The sequence below is a fragment of the Sturnira hondurensis genome, unplaced genomic scaffold, assembly GCF_014824575.4.
Source record: "Sturnira hondurensis isolate 20B ecotype Veracruz unplaced genomic scaffold, ASM1482457v3 Scaffold0014384, whole genome shotgun sequence".
NCBI classification, from domain to species: domain Eukaryota; kingdom Metazoa; phylum Chordata; class Mammalia; order Chiroptera; family Phyllostomidae; genus Sturnira; species Sturnira hondurensis.
Window position 1 is genome coordinate 36,481,905 of NW_028087015.1, and position 24,517 is coordinate 36,506,421.

The following is a 24,517-nucleotide window of genomic DNA, read 5'->3' on the forward strand; positions in this document are numbered from 1 at the left end:
AACCACCAGGGGTGCTGTAGGGGTTAACAGTACCCGCCACCCTCCCAGCCACAAGGGAGAGGAGAACAGGGACCCAGGGAAGGGATGCAGGGGCTGAGCAGGGCTTTCCACAGGGGGTCGGGCCCAGAGAAGGGATCCCAGGCCTCTCTCCCGGGGTTTTACACCAGCTAGAATTTCTAGGACTTTAACTGGAGCAGCCTCTGCAGAGCGTGAGCTATTTCATGCATCTGCCCTCTTTACAAGCCATGTCACTTCCACAGAAAAAATTAGCCCTGGCGATGGGAAAGTGGGCCTTTAGGACTTGCTCAGAGATAGAAGAAGTTTCTGGTGATTTCTTCTGGATATTGAAGAGAATTTATAGCCAAGCATCTAGTCCATGTTGGTCTCTGTGTTTGTTACGCTTTGGTAGAGAAAGAAACAAGAACCAGCGTTATCCCTGAAAGAACAATGGTGTGCAAAGAGAGAAAGGGAGGTTGGAGGGGGACAGGGGACAAAGGAAAGCCCAGTAATTTTCTCAGGGAGCCCCAAGGTCAGAGCTGCGCTCTGGGAAACACAGCCTAGAGCAGATACACACCATCCCACACTCTGTCTGCCACGTAAGACCACCGCAGGAAACAGATGTCCCGGGAGACACCTCACAGTGCTGCTTGTCCGGGGACGCAAGCTCTCCCTAGATGAGGACTCCAGCCCTGCCAAACTTCTGGGTAGCAACTGTTTTTCCCTTCTGTGTCAAGGCTGGGCAGGGAAACTGGCTGTCCAGAGAGAAGGCAGGGGCCTGATGGGCATCCTAGGTTGGGCTTGCTTGGCAAATGGGTGCATGCAAGCTCCCACCTCTGAGCTGCCTCCTGCCAGGCAGCTCTCAACCCACCGCTGACCAGTGGGAGGTTGCATGGTTCTGATCTTTACACAGAACAGCGTTGGTATGAAATGTGGCAGGTGGACACTCAAACCCACATAATTTTTAAAGGGAAGCAGATAGTAATTTGCGTTGGATTTTCCTCCCACATACGTCAGGCATTCTCAGCCCTGCTGTTTATTAGCATCACCTGGGAAATTATTTAAATGACTGGTGCCCATGCCCTACTAGCTGAGAGTGGGATTATCTGCCTGGGGCAGGGCCCCAGTGCTTGGATTGTTTGAAACCTCTGAGGGCAGTTTGGTGAGCAGCTGACTGGGTGAATCCCCCAGGCTGGCTCTGCCCCATCCAGGGTGACAGGCCTGCTGGGCCTGGTTAGTGCCCCAAAGCACCACGGCTAGCTAACCCCCAAACCCAACTTGGCCTTGACAGGCACTTTGCAGACAGCACAATGAAGCGAGCAACCACAGCCCAATTAGCAAGGCCGACAAAATCACAGGATGTGATTGGTACCAGAGACATGCTTTAAAGATCAAATTCTTCTTTATGGCTCAGCTTTCTTTTTATTCTGAGTCTGGCAGATGCGAGGTAGTACTTGCTTTGTGAGCACCTGCTGAGCCACGACTTAATTATACATGTGATAATGTTTAATTATTCATTCTAATGCTAAACTTAAATATATTAGAAATAGTATTGCATGCTGGACAAGCAATTAATTATGCAAATTTACCCCCCCCCCCTCCAGTGTGTCTGGCAAGGGAAAGGACGGGCCAATAAGAACACACAGGTTAAGAAAATCTCTGTACTTGTTCTACGACTATTGTACACAAGAGTAGTGGGTCTATGGTAATGCCTATGATGGACTTATCCACTATTTTACCAAAGAAGTGAGGCAGAAGGGAGGTAGGAAGGGGGCGAGAAGCCTACTTTCTTAGCAAATGTTTATAGAGGATCCCCCACCCCCCTACACACCACTGAGCCTGGGAAGTTACCTTGCTTCCCCTCCTCCCCTCCACCTCACCCCCCCCCCACCACTGAAGTTACCTTGCTCCAGTTGCCCACTCTCCAGCTGGCGCACGGACGAAGGTGGCATCTCTTGGCAGGGTCAGGCCTCTGAATGGCCGCACAGTCGGCGTCCACCTGGGTGCTGCACTCCACACGTCTCCAGGAGGCCCCCACCCCACACGTGGTGGAACACTGTGGCCGGGGACAGAAGACAGAGTGAGTGCCACTCCCTCCGACACGGTCCCCGACGCCCTGCTCAGGCTCTGCTGCTCGCCAAACTGCCCTCAGAGCTTTCAAACAATCCAAGCACTGGGGCCCTGCCCCAGGCAGATAATCCCAATCTCAACTGGTAGGGCGTGGGCACCAGTTATTTAAATAATTTCCCAGGTGATGCTAATAAACAGCAGGGCTGAGAATGCCTGACGTATGTGGGAGGAAAACCCAACGCAAATTACTATCTGCTTCCCTTTAAAAATCACGCGGGTTTGAGTGTCCACCTGCCACATTTCATACCCATGTTGTTCTGCATGGACATCAGAACCATGCACCTGCCTCTTACCTCATACCATACCTCACCGCAGTGGCACTATCTCAGTTAGTCATTTCCGTCACAAGGGTGATATAGGTGGGCATCATTATAAAGAAACCAAGGCTTGGAAAGCTGGCTTGCCCAATGAGTAAGACTAGGATTTTCTGCCTCCAAAACACAGTATGATCTTGGGCATCCCAGGGACACTGGGCTGAACGCAGCTTCTGTCCCAGGAGGTCTGGGGTGGGGCTGGGGAGCATGCGCGTCTAACTAGGTCCCAGGTGCTATGGATGCTGAGGCCCTCAGGCAACACCAGGAGTTGGAAGGAGGCTACCAGGTTTCACTACTTGACCCCCTGGTGGAGAACAAATCAATCGCCTTTTGCCACATGTACAGCCCATTCTTCACAAGGTGTTTTCATTTGTTGCGAATTCTTAAATGCCTCAGGTTTAGCCGGGGTGGGGGGGCACCTTGAAAACTACACAAACTTTCCCCTTATAATTTCTTTTACTCTACGTGACCGATTCTTTCATACGTGCACTGCCCCACTCCCACCCAACGTCAGGAGAGACTGTTCCGAAACATGTAAAACACAGCTCTGGGCTGCTAACAAAAGGGGTGGAAGTTCCACGTATGACAGTTTTGGAAGTTTGGTTTGATGAGCTATATATAAATAAAAACCAGTCTTACATTTCTCTTGCTGCATTTTCACCCTCCACATAATGTCATGTTTTACTTTGTGCAAATTCTTGTGTTATGACACATGTATTACCCAATAGCGTTCCTAGGTAGATGAACTTATATTGTACAATGATAAAAGGGAAGAGGAGAAAACAGCCAGGTCGTCAGTGTTTCCAATTGGCTCATGGAGGTAATCTCTCCTCCTCCTTAGAGCTGTTTAGGGTTTGGTTTGTGTCTCTCCTAAGTTTCTACCACCTCCTCCTCTGCACGACACTGCGGGTACATAAGGAGACAATGCAGCTGAAGTGCATTGACCCCTGACCCCTGGTGGCCCGGGTGCTCACACCCACGCTCTTTGCGATGGAACTTCAAAGCTCCTGTCGTCAGGCAGTGGACTGCACTGGGTTGGCCAAAAAGTTCATCTAGTTTTTCCCACGTGATGGCTCTAGTAGCGCTCAGTTGTCTTTAACTTCATTCGAAATAATTTTGTTAGACCGCATTGTGACAGCTGCCATACCAGCCTGCATTTAAAAAAAAAACCTTATCAAAATTGGTGAATTTTTGTGCAGCCATTTTAATACTGAAGATGAAAGAAAATATCAACATTGTTGGTATATTATGCTTTATTATTTCAAGAAAAGTAAAAACACAACTGAAAAACACACAAAAAAGATTTTTGCAGTGTGTGGAGAAGGCACTGTGACTGAAGGAATGTGTCAAAAGTGGTTTGTGAGGTTCCTTGGTGCCACTGACATTCCGGCCGAATAATCCTTTGCTGGGGGGCTGCCTTATGCATCGGAAGATGTTCAGCAGCACCCCTGCCCTCTACCCACTAGAAGCCAATGGCAGGAGAAAGCCGACATACTCAAAATATCCAACTCAATAAAGTCATTGGTGAAAATGAAAAACGTGTCTTTTATTATGTGGCAAAAACTAAACAGACTTTTTGGCCAAGCCACTATTTCCCCAGCTCTTGAGTCAGGACTGTGCGTGTGACTTTGGCCAATAAAATGCAGCGGGTGATGCTTGTTTTTCGCTCCTCTGTTTCGGAGCCTGTCTCTGCCATGCGAATGCAGCCGGGCCAGCCTGCTGCAGCATGAGAGAGCATGTGGAACAGCCGGGTGACCCAGCCAAGGCCATCCCAGCGCGGCCAGCCTTCAGCCAACACCCCAGCAGACTCATGACAAGCCAAGCTGAGATCAGCTCAGCTCAGCCCAGATCAGCAGAACCTCCCAGCCAACCCACAGGCTTGTGAACAAATATTTACTGAGGTGTTGCACTTCTTTGCCATTTAGCATTATTGTGGCAACAGACCACCGATACAACAACATAAAAAGTATTTTCCCCACATTTTCTATAACCTTCGGAGATGCAGGGTACAATTAAAGTTCTGCAGTTGGCTAGTGGTGTGACCTTTTGCAGTTTCCTAACTTCCCTAGCCTGAAACATTGGTGGGAACACTTGGGCCTCCTCCACAGGGCTGTTGTGAGGACCACGGAGATGGTTCCTGCACACGGCCCGGGGTCTCCAAGTGATACCTACTGACCAGAACACACCCGCGAAGTCAGCACGCAGAGTCCCACTTTCCAGACATCTGGGGCCCAGGGAGTTAAGAAGCCATGCTCGAGGCCACACAGACAGTATGCTGTTAATTTCATATCCCAACATGGAGGAAAACAGCATTTTCCAAAACCCAGGGAAGGAGCTGGGAAGACCAGATTCCCAGGCTGGCGCTGACCACGTGTGGTGAATCTCAAGTGATGTCTATAGTTCTTTGCGTCATATTATGTGGCAAGTAAGCGCATGTTGTCTCTGGGGCTCGGCACCCAGTCCTGCTACACCCCATGTCCCGAGAAGGTGTCTGTTTCATTCCTTTGGACAGTCTCTACTGAAGCGGCAAAGAGCGACCCAACAGTAAAGCCAACAGGAGGAAGTCCGCGGACTGCAGAAGTCGATGGGGTTCTACAGGCTGTCGCTCACAGCAGTCTGACTGGGAGTGGGGGATCTGAGAGGAAGGGAGGACTCTGGGGAAGCCGAGGGACAACTTCACTTTGTCCCGGAAACAGCTAGTGAGCACATGGGAACGGATTTACAGGACAAGGAGCAGGTTTCAGGGCATTTGGCAGAGGGCTGTGAAAGGCTGTGGAGAGTGACACTGTCACCTCCACCTACATGAATGCAGAGCACGTTGAACTGACCGGACCAGGGGAGCCGACTGAATGAAGAGGCGATTCAATGACAGGCGATTTCCGCTGAAATGAGGCCCACACACCTGCATGGGGCAGGACGTTTCCTGTTCTTTGCATAGATATCAGAGCAAACACTGAGCCAGTCCTACGTGCCAGACCCTCCTCTGAGCCATTCCCTTTACCTCTTCACAGACGTATGAGGCAGGCACACCATCCTCCGCATTTCATGGATGAGGAAAACGGGGGGAAGGGAGGACTCGAGCCCAGAAAGTCTGGCATCACACTTTACGCGTGTTCATAGTGTTCATTTGGTTCTTACATCTGTTCTTTAACTTTTGAAATCACAGGGAGTCAGAGGACCCTGCCGTGGGCAAGGGGGAACAGAACAGCCCTTTGCCACAGGGCAGAAGGTGGGGCGTGGGGAGAGCAACCACAGATCACGGGCAAGGGAGTTTAGAAACGTCTTCCCATCTTCAGGATCAGGAAGGGCCTTAGGGAAGCAGCAGCTCGAAGGCTGATACTGAAGAGCAGGTAGGATTTAAAATGGCAGAAGGCTTCAGAGAAACTGAGTTCAGATTTATTGAAGCTCCAGAGGGTTGAGGAAAAGCAGGAGACACTGAGTTTGGAAGCTGGATTATGTTGGGAAGCCCATTTGGATGCTAGAGTGGATTTTATCTGCTCTGATAAGTAATGAGGAGACATTAAAGATTCGTGAGCAGGAGTTTGGAATGACTGGAAAAGTCCTCTGGGGAGACAAGTTTGGCAGTCTGGCGTCTCTTGGGACGTGTGGAAAGCAGTGGAGATGGGAGAGACCAAAGTGCACAGACCGGGAAGGAGGTGTCCAGCTGGGGTCCCACACAAGAGGGTCCTTCACTCTTGACCACTGGGGCTCCAGTGGCATTTTGCACTGGACACTTCTTCCCTACAAGGGCCTTCCCTGAATTCGGCAGGACTTCTACTGTCTTTGGTGGGCGTGGGGTGCTAATAGCAGCCCCTCCCCCCATCACTGCATAAGAGCATCCCCACTCTTTTCCAAATGCCTCCTACCATTTCACTAGATTGGAGGACACTGGGCCCTAAGCTAACAGGAAATAAAGAGGAGATGACAGAATGATGAGGTGACACTGACAGAAAAACTATTAGGGCACTTCTCGTAGCAAGGGGCAGATCTGAATCAGTGGTGATGCTGGGGTTTCTAAGACCTGGAGATTGGGAAGAGAGTGATGTCACTGTAGGGAGGGGCGATTCTGAAGAAACAAATTCAGAAAGAGGCAGAATAAAAAATTAGGGACAATGGGACCTCCAAAACCCAGAGTTTTCCTTCTGAGTCCTGATTCTCTCGGACAATTCTGAGTTAAACACTTTATTTCATCAGCTGCACGAAGGGAGCCAGCACCGAGCCCGGTCATGAAGGAAACCCCAGCCAAGTGTGGAACTTGGCGCTAGCCTTGCAGCCTTGGCGAACTGCAGTCTGGGCCGATTCCCTTTTCCAGCCAACTGCCTGGAATTAATAGCTCTCAATGGCTCCAACACGTTCGCCAAACTTTTGGTGAGCTATGATGTAGTCAATAAGGCAGTTTATTTCTATCAAAGTCAAAGAATGACATTTGAGATAGAATTAATTCTGTGTATCTTGATTAACCTCTGGGCTCAAAAACTCATCAGGTTTGATGTGTACTTTTATTTTGGTTTAGTTTATTTGGATATAGTAATTTCTCATAGAATCCATTAATATTTACCAATTAATTACCACATGTTAAATATCTTCAGGACAAAAGCATTAGAACACATTTGAATTTAATAATTCTACAACTGCTTTGGGATTTGGGGATTGGATGAAAAGACAAGAGGGTGGGAAAAGAAACTAGTTTCTGGGTCATCCTAAGACTACTTTTTAATCAAACTTTTGTAGTAACTTGTGGACGGAGAAGGGCTTGTCCTTCCTTACAAACAGTCCTAGCGTGAGGACTCCTCCGTCTGCGGACTGTGATAGCTTCTTACAGGGCCTCCTCTCTGGACTGCAGCGTGGGACCCCCTCCATCTCAACATGAATGCCGTTCTCCCCACAGTCACCAGTGACCTGCTCACGGTCAAACCCATCACGTCCACTGCCAGTCTGTGTGGTCCTAGACATCCACAGCGCCATTCCTCTTGGTTTACATCTTAAATATAGATTACTCTTACTAGTCTTCCACATGGGAGCTCTTTGTTAGCCGGCTTCTGAATGCTGGTGTTTCCTAGAGTGTCGTTGCTGTCTTGGCATCCTGCAGGTTACTGGGTAGCCCCCTTCCCTCTAACTTCTAGGTTCTAACTTCTACCTACTGGTCTTGGCTGCTGAACCTTATCTCCAGGTTTCATCCCTCCCCAGACTCTCAGACCCAACAAATACACAAACACCTGTTGCTTATCATCGGAATATCCCAGAGCCACCACCGATGTGACTCAGTCTATAAGTAAAGCCACCATCCCTCCGTTCTTTGCCTCTGTTAGGACTCATTCCTCCTATAGAAGGTGTGATATGTTGGTTTATAGGGGCACCACCCGACAGACCCCCAGGATTCCAACTGAATAGTCATGACAGACTCCTCCCCCCCTTTTCACACCCCACATCAATTAATCACAAAGCCCTACTGGGGTGAAGTTCTAAGCAGGGGTGTCCAACCCTCCGCCCATGGGCCACATTTGGCCCAGGATAGCTGAAAATACAGCCAACACCAAATCGTGAATTTACTTAAAACATTATGAGACTTTTTGTGATTACATGTTGCAATACATTTAATGTGTGGCCCAAGACAACTCTTCGTCTTCCAGGGTGGCCCAGAGATGCCAAAAGTTTGGACACCCCTGTACCTAAAGCTATTCTGAATTTATCTTCTCCTCGTCATCTGAGCATTCTTGTTAGGGTTCTCACGTCTCAGCCAGACCACTGCGGTAACCTCCCAACAGGTCAAATCCCTCGTCCTCACTGCTTCCAGAATGTGCTTCCTCAACCACACAGAGGGCCATGCCATTCAGTGCCAGAGACGGCTGGATATTCACTACCATAAGCTTTCTTCTCTTCTTCCAGGGCACATAATTAGAATAAATTTCTCAGCGGTGGTAGTTGGGTTGGGTCACGTGACTGAGTTCTAGACAACAGAGCGTGAGCAGAAATATTTTGTGTCCCTTTGAGGCCTGGCCCCTGAAGCCACCTACAAGAATACCGCTATTCCCTTTTCCCTTTCTGAGACTAGGATGGTGACTCAGGACAAATTCCATGAGAGGAGGATGGTGGCAGCCTGGGTCCCCGAATGACTGCATGGATCAGAGTCTCGTTCTCTATGGCCACCATTACAGACCTGGAATTTCCTTGTATTACTATGTGAGTGAGAAATCAACTTCTGTTGTAGTGAACTGCAATGTGTATGGCTCTGCTACAACGGCCTAGCCTCGTATGTGTGTGTGTGCGGTTTCTAATTTCATATACATATGGTACACATGTCATACTCTGATTATTCTGACATCAACCCTATACCTAAGCCTTTTACCACCTACTCTTTCCTATTTTGTTTGACCAGGTTGTATTCTTTTCGAGGCCCACAGTGTCTTTAATTGTAGGTGCTTTCAGACTACATGCCCACGAACTAATTAACAAAATCACACAAATTCACTAGTAGCCTCCGTTTCCATACCGCGTTATCTTTGTCTTTGAGTCCACGGAGGCCCCGCACTGCCCAGACTGCTTTGATGGATGGAGGACAACAAGCCCGTTTACCTGTCCTTTGGAAATGCCCCACATGTTCGGAAGGAAAGGCACATTCGAGGGTCCTACTTTCAAGTACATCCTTTCAAGGATATTACTCACAAAACAGAAAGAGGTCGATTTTATTTCTAGGCTGACCCCACTGTAGTGAGAGTATAGGGACCATTTGGCCCTGTGAGCTCAAAAGTAACCATGGAACCCTCAATGTTATTTTAAAATACTCTCTTGGGAACTTTGTGACTTTCTCATCTGTCTACCCAGGGATCACCCCCTCAACCAGAATTGTTTTTGTGCCACCCAACCAAAGAAGAAACTGCTACAGCAGAGTGGCCATATTTCCTCACTGGCAAAGCAATGGGTCAGAGGCCCCGAGGTCTGCCCACCTGGGGTCAAGTCCCTGCTCCACCATGCAGGAGGGCGTGTGATCCTGGCTAGCTCCCAACTCCCCTCAGCTTCTGCTTCCTTGTGTCTAAAACAGGGGAAATATTACCCATCTCCTTGGGCAGCAGTAAGGATTGAACTAGAGAATTCACGTTAACTAGCATAAAATCATGCTGGTAAAGCACGGCACCTGCTTTATAAATGCTCACTGTCTACACCCTCCTCATTATGAAGAGCCCACGCAAACTTTCCCCAAGGAGAAAATACGACTAAAATGTCAGGGATCATAAGGCCATTCCTGTAAACACGAACATCTTTCTTTCCTCACGAACCAGTACCCTTTACATGCAAATGGAGATACTAACACTCTGCTACACGGACAGGAGACGTGATAACTTAAGAAATCACACGAGAATCAATGTGAACATAGAGTTCAAGTGCGAACAAGAATTTCTGAAGGGTTGATTTACCTACTTATGGCCAATATAGTCAATTCTGTGACTAAAGATAATGATTCATTCAGACAAATTTTTTTTATGTAGCTCAGTTGTTAATTGGTGCTGAAATTCACTACAGACAGCAGATTAGAGTGGAAAGAGTTAGAAGGTCCATCACCCAAACGGCCAGTGTCCTTAGACAAGTCGTGGAAGCACGGGAAATCATGGTTTCTCTGTTTATAAGTTGATGTAAATCAGACCCTACTTGCTCCTCAGGGCTGTCAAAGGAGGAAATAAGAGATTGCATATAAAAGTGATTTGGAAATGAACATGCTTTATAGATTAAATGTTTGCTTTTTTATATTAGTTACTATTGCTTCACTTCCTTTTGGCTACAAAACATGAGCCATGAAATGTCATAAAAATGCTGAATGATTATCTTGCCACAAAGTCCTCTTCTGAGCCGTGAAATAATTTTTCACAAGTACACATACTGTGCATTTGAAATTCAAATGCGTGAGAAATGGTTTTGAATTAGTTCTAGAAATGGAAGAATACATGTGCGGCCAAATGCCTACAGCCTGAAAACAGGGGCCAACATTTTTTCACCGTGTACCTTCTTTTCCCTCTATATTCTAACTTGTTTGAAAGCCCAAATGATTTTTTTGTATATAACCAAACACCGCCTCCTCCCCCGCCCCGCCAAAATCATTAATACAGTGAGCTATAGAATTCATTTAAAGAGTGTGGTGTTAGATTTATGTTCTAACTGTTATTACTTAACAGGTCTAAATCGGGGGCTCAAACTTTAGCTTTCTGAATGAAGCGTGCCCTTTCCGTCGGCCTTCAGCACAGGGTCGGTGCAGTTGGCAGCTGGAAGGGATGCTGGAGACGACCTACATTGTTCTGCAGATGCAAAGCAGGCTTGGTGAGATAACAGAATCCCCCACTATCACACAGCTGGCTGACCCACACCTCACTACCTCTGTTCTCTTCCCTGGAGACTTTCCCCCCCATTTTTGGAGTTAGGGAGGCAAAGACGGAGGTGAGTGCATAAATCTGATTGCTTCACACTCATTCCACATTAGACTGTATTTCCTACAAGCCCATTTCGAAACTAGCACAAGAACGCAACACCCCTCACTATTTTCCAGGGAGACACAGGCATGGGGGAAGCCATGGAACTCCTACCTCAGTCCAGTTTCCAACGACCCAGTGCACAGAGCTGTGGCCCCTCGAGAGCTGCTTGTAATCGGAGACGTTCAGCAGAAACCCCTCAGCAATCAGACTGGTTGCATCTTCCTCGGTCAGCACTGGTTCAGAACTCCGGGTCAGGTCCGTGTTGCTCGGAAGTGCTGGGGCGTCGTGGTTTACTGGCTTTTCTGAGGGTGCTGGCTGGTGGTCTACCCTCAGGGGGAGAGGAGTGTTTGTGGGTTTTCTAGTGACCGTCCCCTCGGCGTTGGATGTGCCGTTTTTGAGAGTAGTGGGCCCTTGGCTGGGTAGCAGTCCTTCTGTCACTGTGCTGACAGGTGGCCACAAGGATGCCCCCCAAAGATAAGGTGTTGGCGGAGGCCCAGATGGCATTCCTGTACTTCTTCCCCCTGAAGCATCATTTCCGGGTGCTATGGTCTTGGTCCATATCACAGAGCTGTTTCCATCTGTGTTCTCAGGTTGTTCCCTGTCTTCCCCTGAGCCACTAGGAACCTCCGTGTCTGGCTCTTTGCTCAAGGTATTGTAAAACGGAGTCACCTGCCAAGTCATGAGGTTGCTGGAAGATGAAAAATTTGAACCAATCACAGTTGTAGTGAAAAGGTCTCCCTCTGAGGTAGTACCAGGGTCTGCCTTGGAAATGTGCTCTTCCTTTGGCCGGATACTCGGAGACCAGGTAGTGAGGATGGGCTGGGAAATAGCTGCAGAAGAGATGACATGACGGGTGTCCAGTGCCGTGTGGGTGGAGCTATTCTGCCACTGATTCCCATCCGGGGCTCCTTTGGAGTCTGGGGCAGGACTAGGGTTAATTGCCAGAGCACCTGTGGTCACAGGCGCAGGCACTGTGGGCGTGGTCAGCATCCTGGGCCCGGGTGTCGCTGGTGGGATGGGCTTTACAGGGTCACGCTCAGATGTCGGTGGCTGTTTCCCAATGAACACTGGGCCTCTGCTGGGGTTCAGAATCCTCCGGCTGGATGGACATTGCTGGAGGCCACACAGAGCTCGGCTGTTGGGCTTTCTCGTCATATCACAGGGCTCATCGTGGTTCTTGGCACACGTGACACTGCGAATCCGGACTCCGCCGCCACAGGACACGGAACACTGGAAAAGAGGGACAGCTGTCATCCCGGGTGGGAAAGCGGCATTGGTTCTCACACTCGGGTTCACAGCAAACCAGGGCAGGCCCACAGAAACTGAACTATGCAGCCGAAACTTTTACACTTTACACTTTTATATTTTGTTTCTGCATTCCTTTAGTTTCCCATGGAAATATGTATCTCCTGGAGACCAGCTCAGGCTCAGGACCAACTATTCACCCTCCACAAACTGAAAATACAAACCAAGACAGTGTAAGTGAAGTCTCTACGGGCTTTGAGCCATGGATGATGGGAAGGTTTAAATAAGTCACCTACCCTTTCAAAGAGGTAGTGATCATATCTTTCCTAGGGTTCTGACGCTATTAAATTAACATAAAATGTTCATAGACTCTCTGAAGTCTATTGAGTGAGTTCTATCGAACCCTTCCCTCCATATTTAGGACACTCATAGTCTCACCCAGGCCCCAACAGCTCCATTTTCACTTGCCTGTGTCAGGTAGAATCATATTAGAAGCTAGACACACTCACACGTGAGTGCAGACCCAGGGCCTTTCCTGAAAAGGGCAGTTCGTCAACGGTGGGGGGCGCCTTTTGCAAACGAGTCGGTGTGCCCTGCAGTATGGCACTGATCGGTACACAGGGGCTGTGGCGGGGACTCCCGCAACACTCCCTCACATTCTGCAGGGCATGCCAAAGCACAGGCAGCTAGAGTGCCTCCGGGGAACCCCAAGGGGACAGTCCTTCGTCAGGATTCATGGTACAGATCATCTGTTTTGTCAGTCTCAGCAGCTGCAAACCATGCAGAGTTGCTGTGTGACATACACTTTCCGATGTTTTGAAAAACCCATGTTTTTACCAAACTGATGCATTTTTCACTTTCCTTTCCAATGACCTCTTACGTTATCCACCAAATAGTTGGGCACTTGAACATGAACAGGCCAGGAGCCTTCCCCAGCTGTTTCACAGCTGTCCCTTCTGTCTCTGACCCCCAGAGCAGGTTCCTTGAGACTGGGGACTGCACAATGCTCGGTGGATTTCATGGGGCTTCACAGCCACTGTCCCGCAGGATGCCCCGGGAGGACACGTTCTCCAGCACACGTACCATGCCTCCCCCGCTGCCTCTGCTACCCAGTGGATGCAGAACCTTGTAAATAACTCATGGGTGCCATTCCTTCACCCTGGGCTCACCCTGGGGGCAGGGTTAACTCTCTACCAAGTGCACTGGGCCTAGAAACGAAGTTGCTTTTCCCCAGTCACACCAGAACAGACAGCTGTTTTGCACTCAGCCCACACTTCCGCCTGTGCGTCCTCCCACTGTGTGTATTTCCACAGGGGCCGTCCAGCCCACCAAAGGAAATACACACAGGACACGCCACACTCAGAAACTCACCTCCGTGGGTAGTTTCAGAATTCTCAAAACCGATTTCTGCCACGATTATCAAATGCCCTGACCTTATAATTCTGAGCCTTGTACCAGCCAGGCAGCTTGCCAATCTGCTAAAGCTCTCCCTGGGAGGTCCCTGGCCCCCGCTGGCCACCCCTCCTAGATTCTGGCCTCTGGGGGAGCCTGCCGAGAATGAGGTCTGCTGCTAAATTAGCCCACTCCGCCTCACCCCCCACCCTGAGGTGCCCCCACCCTCACCCCCCACCCTGAGGGTGAGGTGCCCCCACCCTCACCCCCCACCCTGAGGTGTCGGGGAAGGGCTGATGACTGCTGTGGAACTGTAGTGCTAAGACAGCTTACTCCACAACACGCGTGGGGGCTACCGGAGAGTTTATGTTAAAGGGCTGTGTAGAGGTGTAGCTGATGCTCTGGGCAGGAAACATTTAATGCATGGTCTCAGGAATCCATAAATGACTGATTGCATCTCATACTCAAACCAGCTTTGAAAGTGAGCTAAAACATTTCAGTACCTGTTATTGCTTGAATTGTGCACCCCCTGCCTGCCAAAACAAAAGCTATATCAGAGCCCTAAGCCCGGCTCACTCTCTTTCCTGGCACTTCATTCAAAATGTGGTCTTAGTTGAGATGGGGTCTTTACAGAGGTAGTCAAGTTAAAACGAGATCACTAGGGTGGACCCTTGTCTCATATGACTGTTGTCCTTAATAAAAGAGGAAATCTGGACACAGAGACACACACAGGGACAATGCCATGTGAAGGTGGGAGCACAGACCGGGGTGATGAATCTAGCAGCCAAGGAACACCAAAGACTGCCAGCAAAGGACCAGAAGTTCAAAAGGCATGGAATGAATTCTCCCTCACAGTCCTCAGAAGGGCCCATCTGTGACAACACCCTGACCTTGGACGTCTATCCTCCAGAGCGGTGAGACAATGCACTTCTGTTGTTTAACCCACCTGGTCGTGGCATTTCATCCTGGCAGCCCCAGGAAATGCATACAGTACTCTAGATAAAAAATCAGACCTGGTGAAGGGAATCAGCATGGCCCCCAAGTCGTGTTTGGGGGGGTTCTTTCAAAGGAGAGTGCCCACGAGTGTTCCGCAGGAAGCCTGGCAACGCACAGACTGCTGGCACCTGGGAAGAACTGAGATGTCGGCACTTTCAGATGCCGCAGGCCAACAGAGCAGGTGGCGGAGGCTAAGACACCCGGGGTCCTGCCCCACAGGACACCTTGGACTTTAACTGAAACTGTGGATCGCTGAGGTAAGTGACTCAGAAACGTCTCCTCGCCGTCCATGCTCTGTCTCCCTTCAGTGGGCGGGAACTCCGGTGGGACACCTCCCCATTCCCAACTGGCTCCCCCTTTGGCAGAAGACACGTCCCTGGCACCTGCCACCGTGTCTGCTGTCTGGGGAGCCAGGAGAGCTCATCTGTGGAAATTGGTGCTTAATCTGTCTGCTCACCTGTGCACTCCGACGCCCAAGTGACCAGCTCTGTACCCCACAGCTCCCCCAGTAACTCGGCTAATAGACTGTTCTGTTCACCTGTCTGTCTGCGTGCTTCCTGTCAGGCACAGAAAGAGCTGATTGGAGATTTCCACGGACCCTGGGCTCATTGGCGTAACTTTGATTTCTCAGTGATCATTAAGCATAGTCTCAAGTTACATCAAAGTGAAAAAAGTGGATCTAGAGATTGTTTCCAAACACGGCACGTTTTAATGGATGCTAAGGGCTGTCATATGGTTACACCGTGCAGATGTTTGGGATGTAGCATGGCGGAGAGTTCGGAGTCAAGGCCTGGCTCTATGCTTGGAGGCTGTGTGAGCATGGAAAATTTTCTGCACATCTCTCTGAGTTTCTTCCCCTGTAAAATGGGGCTTAATGATGCCACTGGGAGACACTATGTTAATAACTGTAAAGGTGTTTGATGCCCATACCGAATGCCCAATATGTATTTGCTACTGCTGTGTAATTAAAATTGAGCTCTGGTTTGGCAGTCCTTCTGTTTTCATGGACACAATGACTCAGCCATTTCCCCCGCCTCTACCACCTGTGCAGGCCCTTGAAGTGCCTGCAGGTCCAAGCCCCAGGCTTGCTGTGCTCCGTGCATAAAATGGTCCTGGGTTTGGCTGCTGGTCCATGGCCCGCAGTGCAGGGGCCACAGATCCATTCTGTCAGGATGCTTGGGTGCCACTGACGGGACCGGTTTGCAAAATCAGACCAGCACGGAAAATAGGGCCCGGTGGTCTCGCCTGATAATAAGCACCAGTCAGTGAACAGTGACTGTTTGCCAGTCCCTTTGTGAAGGGTTACATGCATTATCTTCAAGCTTTAAATGAACCCTCTCTTTCTAAATGACAAAAGGCTGAAAACACTTTAGCACAAGCTCAAGGACATGCAGTTAGGGCTCGCCAGGGCCTGGAAATCTGGAATAATTGCTCTCCCACTAAATCTACTAGCCTAACTAATAGCCAGGAGAAATAGGGAAATTAATGGAACTATTAGCCACCTCAGGAATTATTTTGAAAGTTAAATGAGACAAACGATAGAGTGTAGAGAGCACTCACCAAACATCAGATGACATTATTGCCATCTTCACCTATTCCCTTTACTACCGAATAATTGTATGTACAGAGCTTACTGAGTGCCGGGCACTGCTCCTGTAAAAACTTTAGAAATATTAATTCGTTTACTCCTCCTAACTTCCCTGAGTTTCAGTACTACTGCCACCCACGTTTATGGATGGAGAAAACAAGCCACAGAAAAGGGGAGCGACCACTAAGAGATTAAATTCACCTGCCCAATAAGTGTAGGTCAGGATTTGAACCCTGGACCTCGTGTCCCAGAGACCTTGCCCTTTACCACCACACTGGCGGCCCCTCGATGGGCTTGTCCCTGAAGTGATATACCCAGTAAAAACAGGAGCCACAGAGACTTTGACATTTTGTCTTTGTTTCTAATGTAGAGAGTCCACCTTCTTGATCCTCCGAGCCCAGAAACGAGGTTTGGCAAGGCGAGGAGAAGAATCTAGTTGAAACTTAAGATTAGGGGTAGGAGCGTGAGCTTAGAGGGGGCAGGGCGGGTCATGGAGCAGGAGAGCACTCCTAGGGCTCCGCAGCCTCCAGCTCCCACTGGGACACCCCTCTGACAGCCGGCGTGGCTGAGTGCACCCCTCTCTCATGGTGAGGGCTGGCAGATCTGCCTTGACAGGGAAGGGCAGCTCAGGGAGTTGCCTTTTCTCCTTTCCCCACCTTGGTCAGCCCAGGAGGGAGTCTGGGAGGCTGGCAGTTCTTGGGTCTTTTGGCCCAGTTAATTTATAGCTTCAGACGCACCCAGGTGACCCACATGGGCCAGTGCAGACCAAACCATCGGGTACTGCTGCAGCGCTGCCCTGCGTGAATTAATGATGATCCCAAGACAAACCCCAGACCATAATCACCACATCGTCTTTTTTAAAAGAGTATCTGAGCACACTTAGAATGTCAGAGACATGTCACTGTACCCCAGCAAATAGACTATTCGAGAAATTGAGGCTAATGTATACAGACACTGGGAAGACCCATTCCAGGAGCACTTTGACACTGACTCAACCGCAGGCACCGGTGCTGACAGCACCTGCTAAACGAAGCCAGCGACTCAGCCTTTCTGCTCAGCTCTGCCGGGTGGAGGCTAGAAACCAGACTCGCTGTGCGCTAACAGTAACACCACATAATGGCTGTGTCTGGGACAACAGACACAAGTGCTTGTCACATTATGTCAACATTTTGGTCCTTTGTCCCCAATTAAGTCACATAATTTTGCTCCCCATTAATGTGAACGCACATAAAAAGAATTCCTCAGCCAAACATGTAACTGCAGTCCTTTTAAAAAGCATGAAGCCTCTAGCAATTACCAACTTCTACATGGCAAAAATTATTAACTGCTTCGGATGCAGTCCAAACATTTTTGGTAAACAGATTTAACGGACCAGTCACAATACCCCATTCTGCCTTATTTCAACAACACTGTAATTTACAGTAATGGGTCCGGGTTGGCGGTGGACTGATAGGCCACCAAAGGCTGTCATTGTACCCTCTGGGGAGCAGCAAGGGGAATGTGCTGGGCTACTGCTGATACGTGCATGTATATCAGTGCGCTTATCGGTAGTATGCCTGCGCGAGTCTGTACCTAGGTTTTCTTTGACATGTGTACCTTTGTCTTTTCTTTTTTTCGGTCCTATCTCTCCAGTTGATAGGAAGCTCTTACAGTATAGGGATCATATGTGCCATTAAAAAAAAAGTTCACCTCCACGTCCAGAGCACATTCTGAATGGGATTAGAGGCTGAGTAAACCTATACTGTGACTCTGAGCTAGTGAAACAGTTTTGGAAATAATGTTATCAATGTAGCTATGTTCAGATGAGTGTTTTCTGTTTTCAATCAGTTATCTTCCGAGACAGAACCTTTGCTTATACAAGTTTTCAAATTCCTCTTTAGATAATACTTGCAGAGTACCTCTATAAGCAATGAAAGATAATCTTCTTTGCTTATAATCAAATGTCACTTTTTAAAATCCTTACCCAAGGACATACTTATTGATTTTTAGAGAGAGGGGGAGAGGAACAACAATTCGAGAGAGAAACATCAGTCTGTTGTCTCTTGTACATGCCCCTGACCAGGGACTGAACCCACAACCCAGGCATGTGCTGACTGGGGACCAAACCCACGATCTTTCAGTTTGTGGAATGATAACTCTAACCAACTGAGTCACATCGGCCAGGGCAATCATATAAACGAAAAGGGTTTACTCAAGTTGGTCCCATTACTTCCTATCCATCAGACTTAGTTCTAACAGTTTTCTGAGGCATTCTCCTGAATCAAATGTTTTCCCCTTCTCTGAAGACAAGTTCTCAGAGGAGCTCCTCAGACACCCTGGTCAATGGTAATGGTACTACGAAAAGTATGACTTCCCAAGGAAGCTCACAGGAAGTCAGCAAACACCCATAAATTTCGCCCCATTAGTTTTTTAAAAAGCATTTGTTTCCTAGTCATTCCTTAGGTCACAGGCTGAAATGTGCAAAAGAAAGCAGAATGGGGCCCTGGAGACTCTAGGGCCCTTGGACGTACAAGGGTTCTACTTCGATAGACTCCGGGAGCACAAACCTTGATCGTTCCTGGTTCCGTAGTGACCCAAAGTAAATAGGAGCCTGGGAGTTTTCGTGACCTAGCTCACTAACTTCTAGTTACACTCAGCGAGTTAGATCAGTTTAATTTGGGGGAAATGCAAAATGTACTTAAATGTATGTGGCTGATAACAGCAACATCCTAAACCTTGCTCAGGGCTGGCCTTGACACGAGTTGAAAAGACAGAGCTTGGAAAGGTCTCTGCAAGTGTCAAGTGTGCTGCCCGTCATTCCACCATGATAGCGACACCCCTCTGGTTTCACTGCACTACGGTAGCTCCAATGAAACACAAGTGCTGGTGAAGGTTTGACACACTGGCTGTTGGGGTGGGTAGGGGGCTCTGATTTGCTACCGGTGGACGAACAACAGGCCAAGAAATATCCTGATGATTTCATCAACACTGGCGGGCATCTGACTACTGGACAAGTGCGAGGCAGATCCTGTAAGAATGGAAAACAAGCAAGACAGAATACTGGGTGGAAAACGCAGGAAACAGGCCAGCAGGGCTAGACGCTGGCCACTGTGCCATTTTCTCTAGGGTCACTCTGGATTGGTTGATAACAAGGAATGGCAGGGGCCGATGAAGCATAAAACATGCCATAAAGGGGAAACACAGAGGTTTCCCCTCTAACCCCCGAGCTCACCTCACTCCAATTGCCTACTGTCCAGTCCGACGGACACAAGACGTCTCTGTTGCAGGAAACGAGGGGCTTGGGCTTCAGCAGATGCTGGCAGTCTTTAGCTGGCAGAGCCTGCTCGTCAGAGCCCATGGTCTGGATGCACAGCACTGTTCGCGTCTTCTCCCCGTGGGGCCCGCACGTCGCCGAACAGGCTTCCCACTCCCCGGCCCACCACCTGCAGATACACATGGTCCCGTGAGAGAAGGTCACCCAAAAGTCCCAATACACACATGTGTGTGTGTGTGTGTTTCAACTCAACCACTGAAAAGAGAAACCATGCACAAAAGTACAGGTGACGGAGCACAGACGTAAAGCAAATTTCAGAGAAGTCAGTAGGGAGAAGAGACTCAAATGACCTCTTTCTGGAGTCAGGTACACTTTAACTGCGAAGAATTTATTTGTCGGCAGGCTACTCCACCCCGGAAGCCATTGACCATGTAACACATATGTCTTATATTAGGAGTATCAGAATGTTTTATTACTTTTAGATGATCAGAACCTTTCAAAGATCTCTCTTAAATGCTCAGTTGGGAAAGAACACAGAATTTCCAAATTTGATGTACAAAAATTAGTACTGAAGGACAATACCCATAAGTAAGTAAGATTAAGTCTTGCATATGAAATCACTTTGGGAGGGGGAAATGACTCTGAATGATGTGTATGAACTTTTCAGATATTCTGTTATGAAAGTTCAATAATGTTGCAACTTAAAATGCATATCTAAGGAAAGTACTCAGTTGAGCTTGCAAATGCAAATAACAGCAACTAAGTAATCAACATTCATTTACTCATTTATTCTTAAATAAAGCAAATTCATTTCACTTCTTATCTTTCATTCCTTTGTGAATGTTCATGCATAATTTAGCTTTAGAGTCAGATCTTCTTGCTTGTTTATATCATTTTCATTGTGTTTTAATGTGTGAGAAATATTTTCTATTTGGGGTTCTGGTTTTAGCACGAGAACCCATCCATCCTGAGAGCCTGGGAGGCAGCATGATGCGGCAGTACCGGCGCAGACTTCTCAGTGGACAGAACTGGGTTCAAGTCCAGACTCTACCACCATGGCTAACTGACCTGGAAATTTTTTGTGAAGCCTCTAGTGTCCTCATCTATACAACGGTATAAAAAACCAAACAGAGCTGCTAACCAGAGTAAATGATGTGGTAACACAGAAAGGATTCAGAAGAGTGGGTTCTCAATATGTTTTCCCCTCCTTTGGGTAAATACGCTCTTTGGTATTTACCCAAAGGAGTTGCAAACATATGTCCACACACAACCTGCATGCGGATGTTTATAGCAACTCCATTCATTGGTGCCAAAACTTGGAATCAACCAAGATGTCCTTCCATAGGTGAACGGATCAACTGTGTTCTGTCCAGACAATGACAATGTCTAAAAAATGTCAACACTAAAAAGTGAGCTATCAAGCCATGAAAAGACATGAATAAACCTGAAATGCATATTACTAAGTGACAAAAGCCAATCTTAACAGGCTACATGCACCATGATTCCAAGTCTATGACATTCTAGAAAAGGCAAAAGTACAGAGACAGTAAAAAGATCAGTGGTTGCCAGGGGCTGGGAGTGGGGGAGATGGACAGGCAGAGCACAGAGAAGGGCAGTGAAAATGCTCTGTATGATATTATAGTGATGAATATCTGTCATTCATTATGCATTTGTCCAAACACATGGAGTGTACACCATCAAGAGTGAACCTTAAGGTAAGCTATGGACTTGGGTGATTATGATGTGTTGATGTAGATTCATAAGCAAAACAAGAAAGACAGGAAGGAAGGAAGGAAGGAAGGAAGGAAGGAAGGAAGGGAGGGAGGGAGGGAGGGAAGGAGGAAAGGTTGGTTGGTTCTTAAAAACTATTATTTTCCTATCTACCCCTTTACCCCAGGACATGACGTCCAAATTCTCTGAAACTGTATCTCCTCATATTCCACCTGGGAAAATATCCACCCTCTACCCAGACTGTTTCATAAATATTTGGGGAAGCTACAATTCAATCATAAATAAGGACTTTTCTAAATTAACCTGATGTCAGAGTATTTCATGGAACTCTTTAGTTCACCATATCCTACTTCAGAAGAAACTGGACCTGTTACATGCTATGTTTAGTTAACACTTTCCAAAGTCAAAATCTTCTGACCAAGTTCATTGATTTCCACACGAATTAATGGCATCAGGGAAGTACCAAAGGTGACTTTGCTAGTTGTCACTTTTGACAAAAGTTTTAGTCCAGATACATTAAATAAGCAAAGATGGAGTCAGAGAAAGGATTTCCTATACAACGTGAGGGCAAAATAAATTTAAAAAATGAAGTTCCAATAAATTTAGCTGGGTGAAGTCAAGTCACCTCCTAAATAAGGGCATCATAAATTTTAAACATTAACGAGCATACATGTGCAAGTGTGTACATGTGTATGTGTGTGTATAAGTATGCGTATCACCTTGAGTATAAAAACAAAAACAAGGACAAACATTTTACTTTCGAGGCTACAAAAACACCATTGGGATCATTAAAATTTGTCTCTGAGGACTGTACCTCAAGGTGGGAACCGGGTCAGTTCAGGCCTGGTCTGCTCATTTTGTTGACCTTTAATGACTGACTGTGTACTAGGCCCATGCACGAATGATGTGCAGAAAAAGCCTCAAAGAAACTCAGAACTTTGGAAATAGGCACGTGCCAGGCAGAAGGAAAAGTACTTAAATAGTAAAAGATGCTACCAAATGACAGATTTAAAAAAGAACTGTCAAGTTGCTTACACTTTGCTCTTTTCCTTGAGCATATTTTCCAAAGTGTTTGGAGGAAATCATGTTCCCTCCAAAGGGAAGGATAGGGCGGGCTGCTTTCCTCCCTTGAAGCCCAATGACGGGGAAATGGTAGACGTAAATGAGCACCGGGAAGCCTGGGCACTGGATGCCGCATTGGAGCCGGCTGGGATGCACAGTGGCGGTCTGGTAGCCCAGCTCCTCCTGCATGTGGCCATCAGTACTTCCATTCTCACTGCCAGGCTCCACAGCAATTGTGTGGGAGGCGGCTGTGTGGTAGGTGCATTTCGAAATTTTGCTCTGAATTAATAAGCTGTGTGATGAACTCATTGCGGGGGAGGGGAAGAATGCATCACTGACCTTGTTCTAATAGTGCTGCTCTTAGAACTGAGAAATCAAGAGATGTCAAGTAACCACAAAGCCCCAAGGAGGGCAAGGACCACGTGGGCAGGGACTAGGAGGCAGGGCACCGGGCGAGGCATCCAGACTCATGGCTGCCCGCCCCAGCCCCGACAACTACAGCTCCGTCTTGCTGATGTATTATGTATAACCTTCCTGGCTGTAAGTTTCCTTAGGAAGTGACATGTGTGTGCTATTTAAAAAAATCCTTTGCCACATGCCTTAAGAAAAGCCCTGATCACGTGGTTTTCCAAGTTTCGAGGCCTCTGTGACCTGGTGACAGGTTCTTCTCCACACTTGCCCTGCTTTTACTCCTTGTTTGCACTCAGCTGCCCGTCTTAGTTTCCGTAACAAATTACCACAAACTTGGCAGTTCAGAGCGACAGAAATCTAGTTTCCTCAAGTTCTGGAGGCCAGACTTGTGAAATCAGTATCACTGGGATGCGATCAAAGTACCGGCAGGCGGCACTCTCTCCGATGCTCCGGGGAGGAGCTGTGCCTGGCCTCGCTCCGTCTGGGCGGCTGCCGGCATTCCTTGGCTTGCGCTGTCTCACGTCCGTCAGTGTCTTCAAATCTCTCTCTGCTGCATCTTTGTATTGCCTTTCTCGTGCATGTGTTTGTGTGGGTGTGAATGTTCCCTCTGCCTGTCTCTTATAAGAACACTTGTAAAGATATTTGGGGCCCAAGTGGATAATCCAGGGTAATCTCCCCATTTTGAGACCCTTAATCACATCTGCAAAGACCCTTTCTCCAAATAAGGTAACATTTGCAGACTCCAGGGAACAGGATGTGACTATCTTTGAACCTGTTTTCAGCTACCACATGACCGCATTCAGGGCCAATTTCAAGTCCAGAGAGCTCAGACTATATAACTGAAGAATTACTTTATCAAGGTCCCTTCTCTGGGTCTACAGGGATTCATCCTTGGCTCATTTTCTGTCCTCTGGACTCTTGCCCCAATATCCATCTGCTTCTCGCCCTGCTTGTAACTTATTATAGGGTGACCTCCAGCCAGAAAGCTCTGGTAACGAGTGCAGAAGTAGGTAGAGATCACCACCCTTGCGGATAGAAAATTCTGGAAACAGGGAAACCAAGCTATTAGTTACAGGTGAGTAAGAAAACGTCAGCTACGGATTGATGTTTGTTATAAAACACAGAGCCGATACCGAATCCACAATCTATGTACACAGCCAACATCCCCAGTTCTGCTCTGGCCTCAGCAAGTGGGTGTCTGCATCAGAATTTGTCGGTTCCCACCACACTGAGCGCCGGGCTGGCTTGGCTTTGGACCAGTGCACATGAGAGGGGTGGTACCAGCCTCTCCGAGTCTGCCGCATGCAGACACACAGCAGGCTTATAGCTAGACAGCCTTGGATCCGAACCTCTGCTATCAACTGGCTGCGCAACACTGAATGAGGTAATGAAGATTTCTCCCTCTGTAAAATCGGCTCAATAATGGTTATTTATCCAAGTAGTTGAGAACAATAAGGAGAATATATCAGCATCTCTAAAACACTGCCAAGAGTGAAGTAGGTCCCTAAAAAACCCTACTGTTTACTTCTCGTCTACTTGTACAATACTGCTGCTCTGACTGGCCGAGCAGCAGGCTGTCCAGTAGCTCCAAGAAATGTTCGTGGTCCTGGCTGACTCTTCCCCAAGAAGGATCCCCAGAAACCGCACGGGTGCACACAGCCTAGCGCTGGCCTAACCCCCCCGGAGCCCCTAGCTGTTCCCAGCAGAGGTCCAGAGAGGTGGGGTGGTGGCCGCACCTCTGTCCTGCCTTGACAGAGGCCAGCCAGCTCTGCTCCCAGCCCCCCTCTTCCCTACAGGAAGCCATGGAACTTGGGAGAGACCAGGCCTCTGACTCGGAGGTGAGAACACCTGGCCCCTGGGTCCCTCCTGTTTGAACCTACAAGATGCTGACATGGCTTGTCTTCCCTGTCTGGTCTGGACTCTTCTTTTCTTTATCTAG

The 24,517-nt window shown here is 48.2% G+C and overlaps 1 protein-coding gene across 1 annotated transcript in view; it reads right to left on the reverse strand.

The window, feature by feature from the left end:
- ADAMTS12 (ADAM metallopeptidase with thrombospondin type 1 motif 12) overlaps positions 1-24,517 on the reverse strand; it is a 213,689-nt gene that overhangs the window by 30,653 nt on the left and 158,519 nt on the right. The window contains exons 18-20 of the mRNA XM_037063137.1: positions 19,333-19,543; positions 11,012-12,130; positions 1,901-2,053 (exon numbers count right to left, since the gene is read on the reverse strand). Of these exons, the coding sequence (XP_036919032.1) occupies positions 1,901-2,053; positions 11,012-12,130; positions 19,333-19,543 (1,483 nt within the window). The remainder of the gene's footprint in view (positions 1-1,900; positions 2,054-11,011; positions 12,131-19,332; positions 19,544-24,517) is intronic.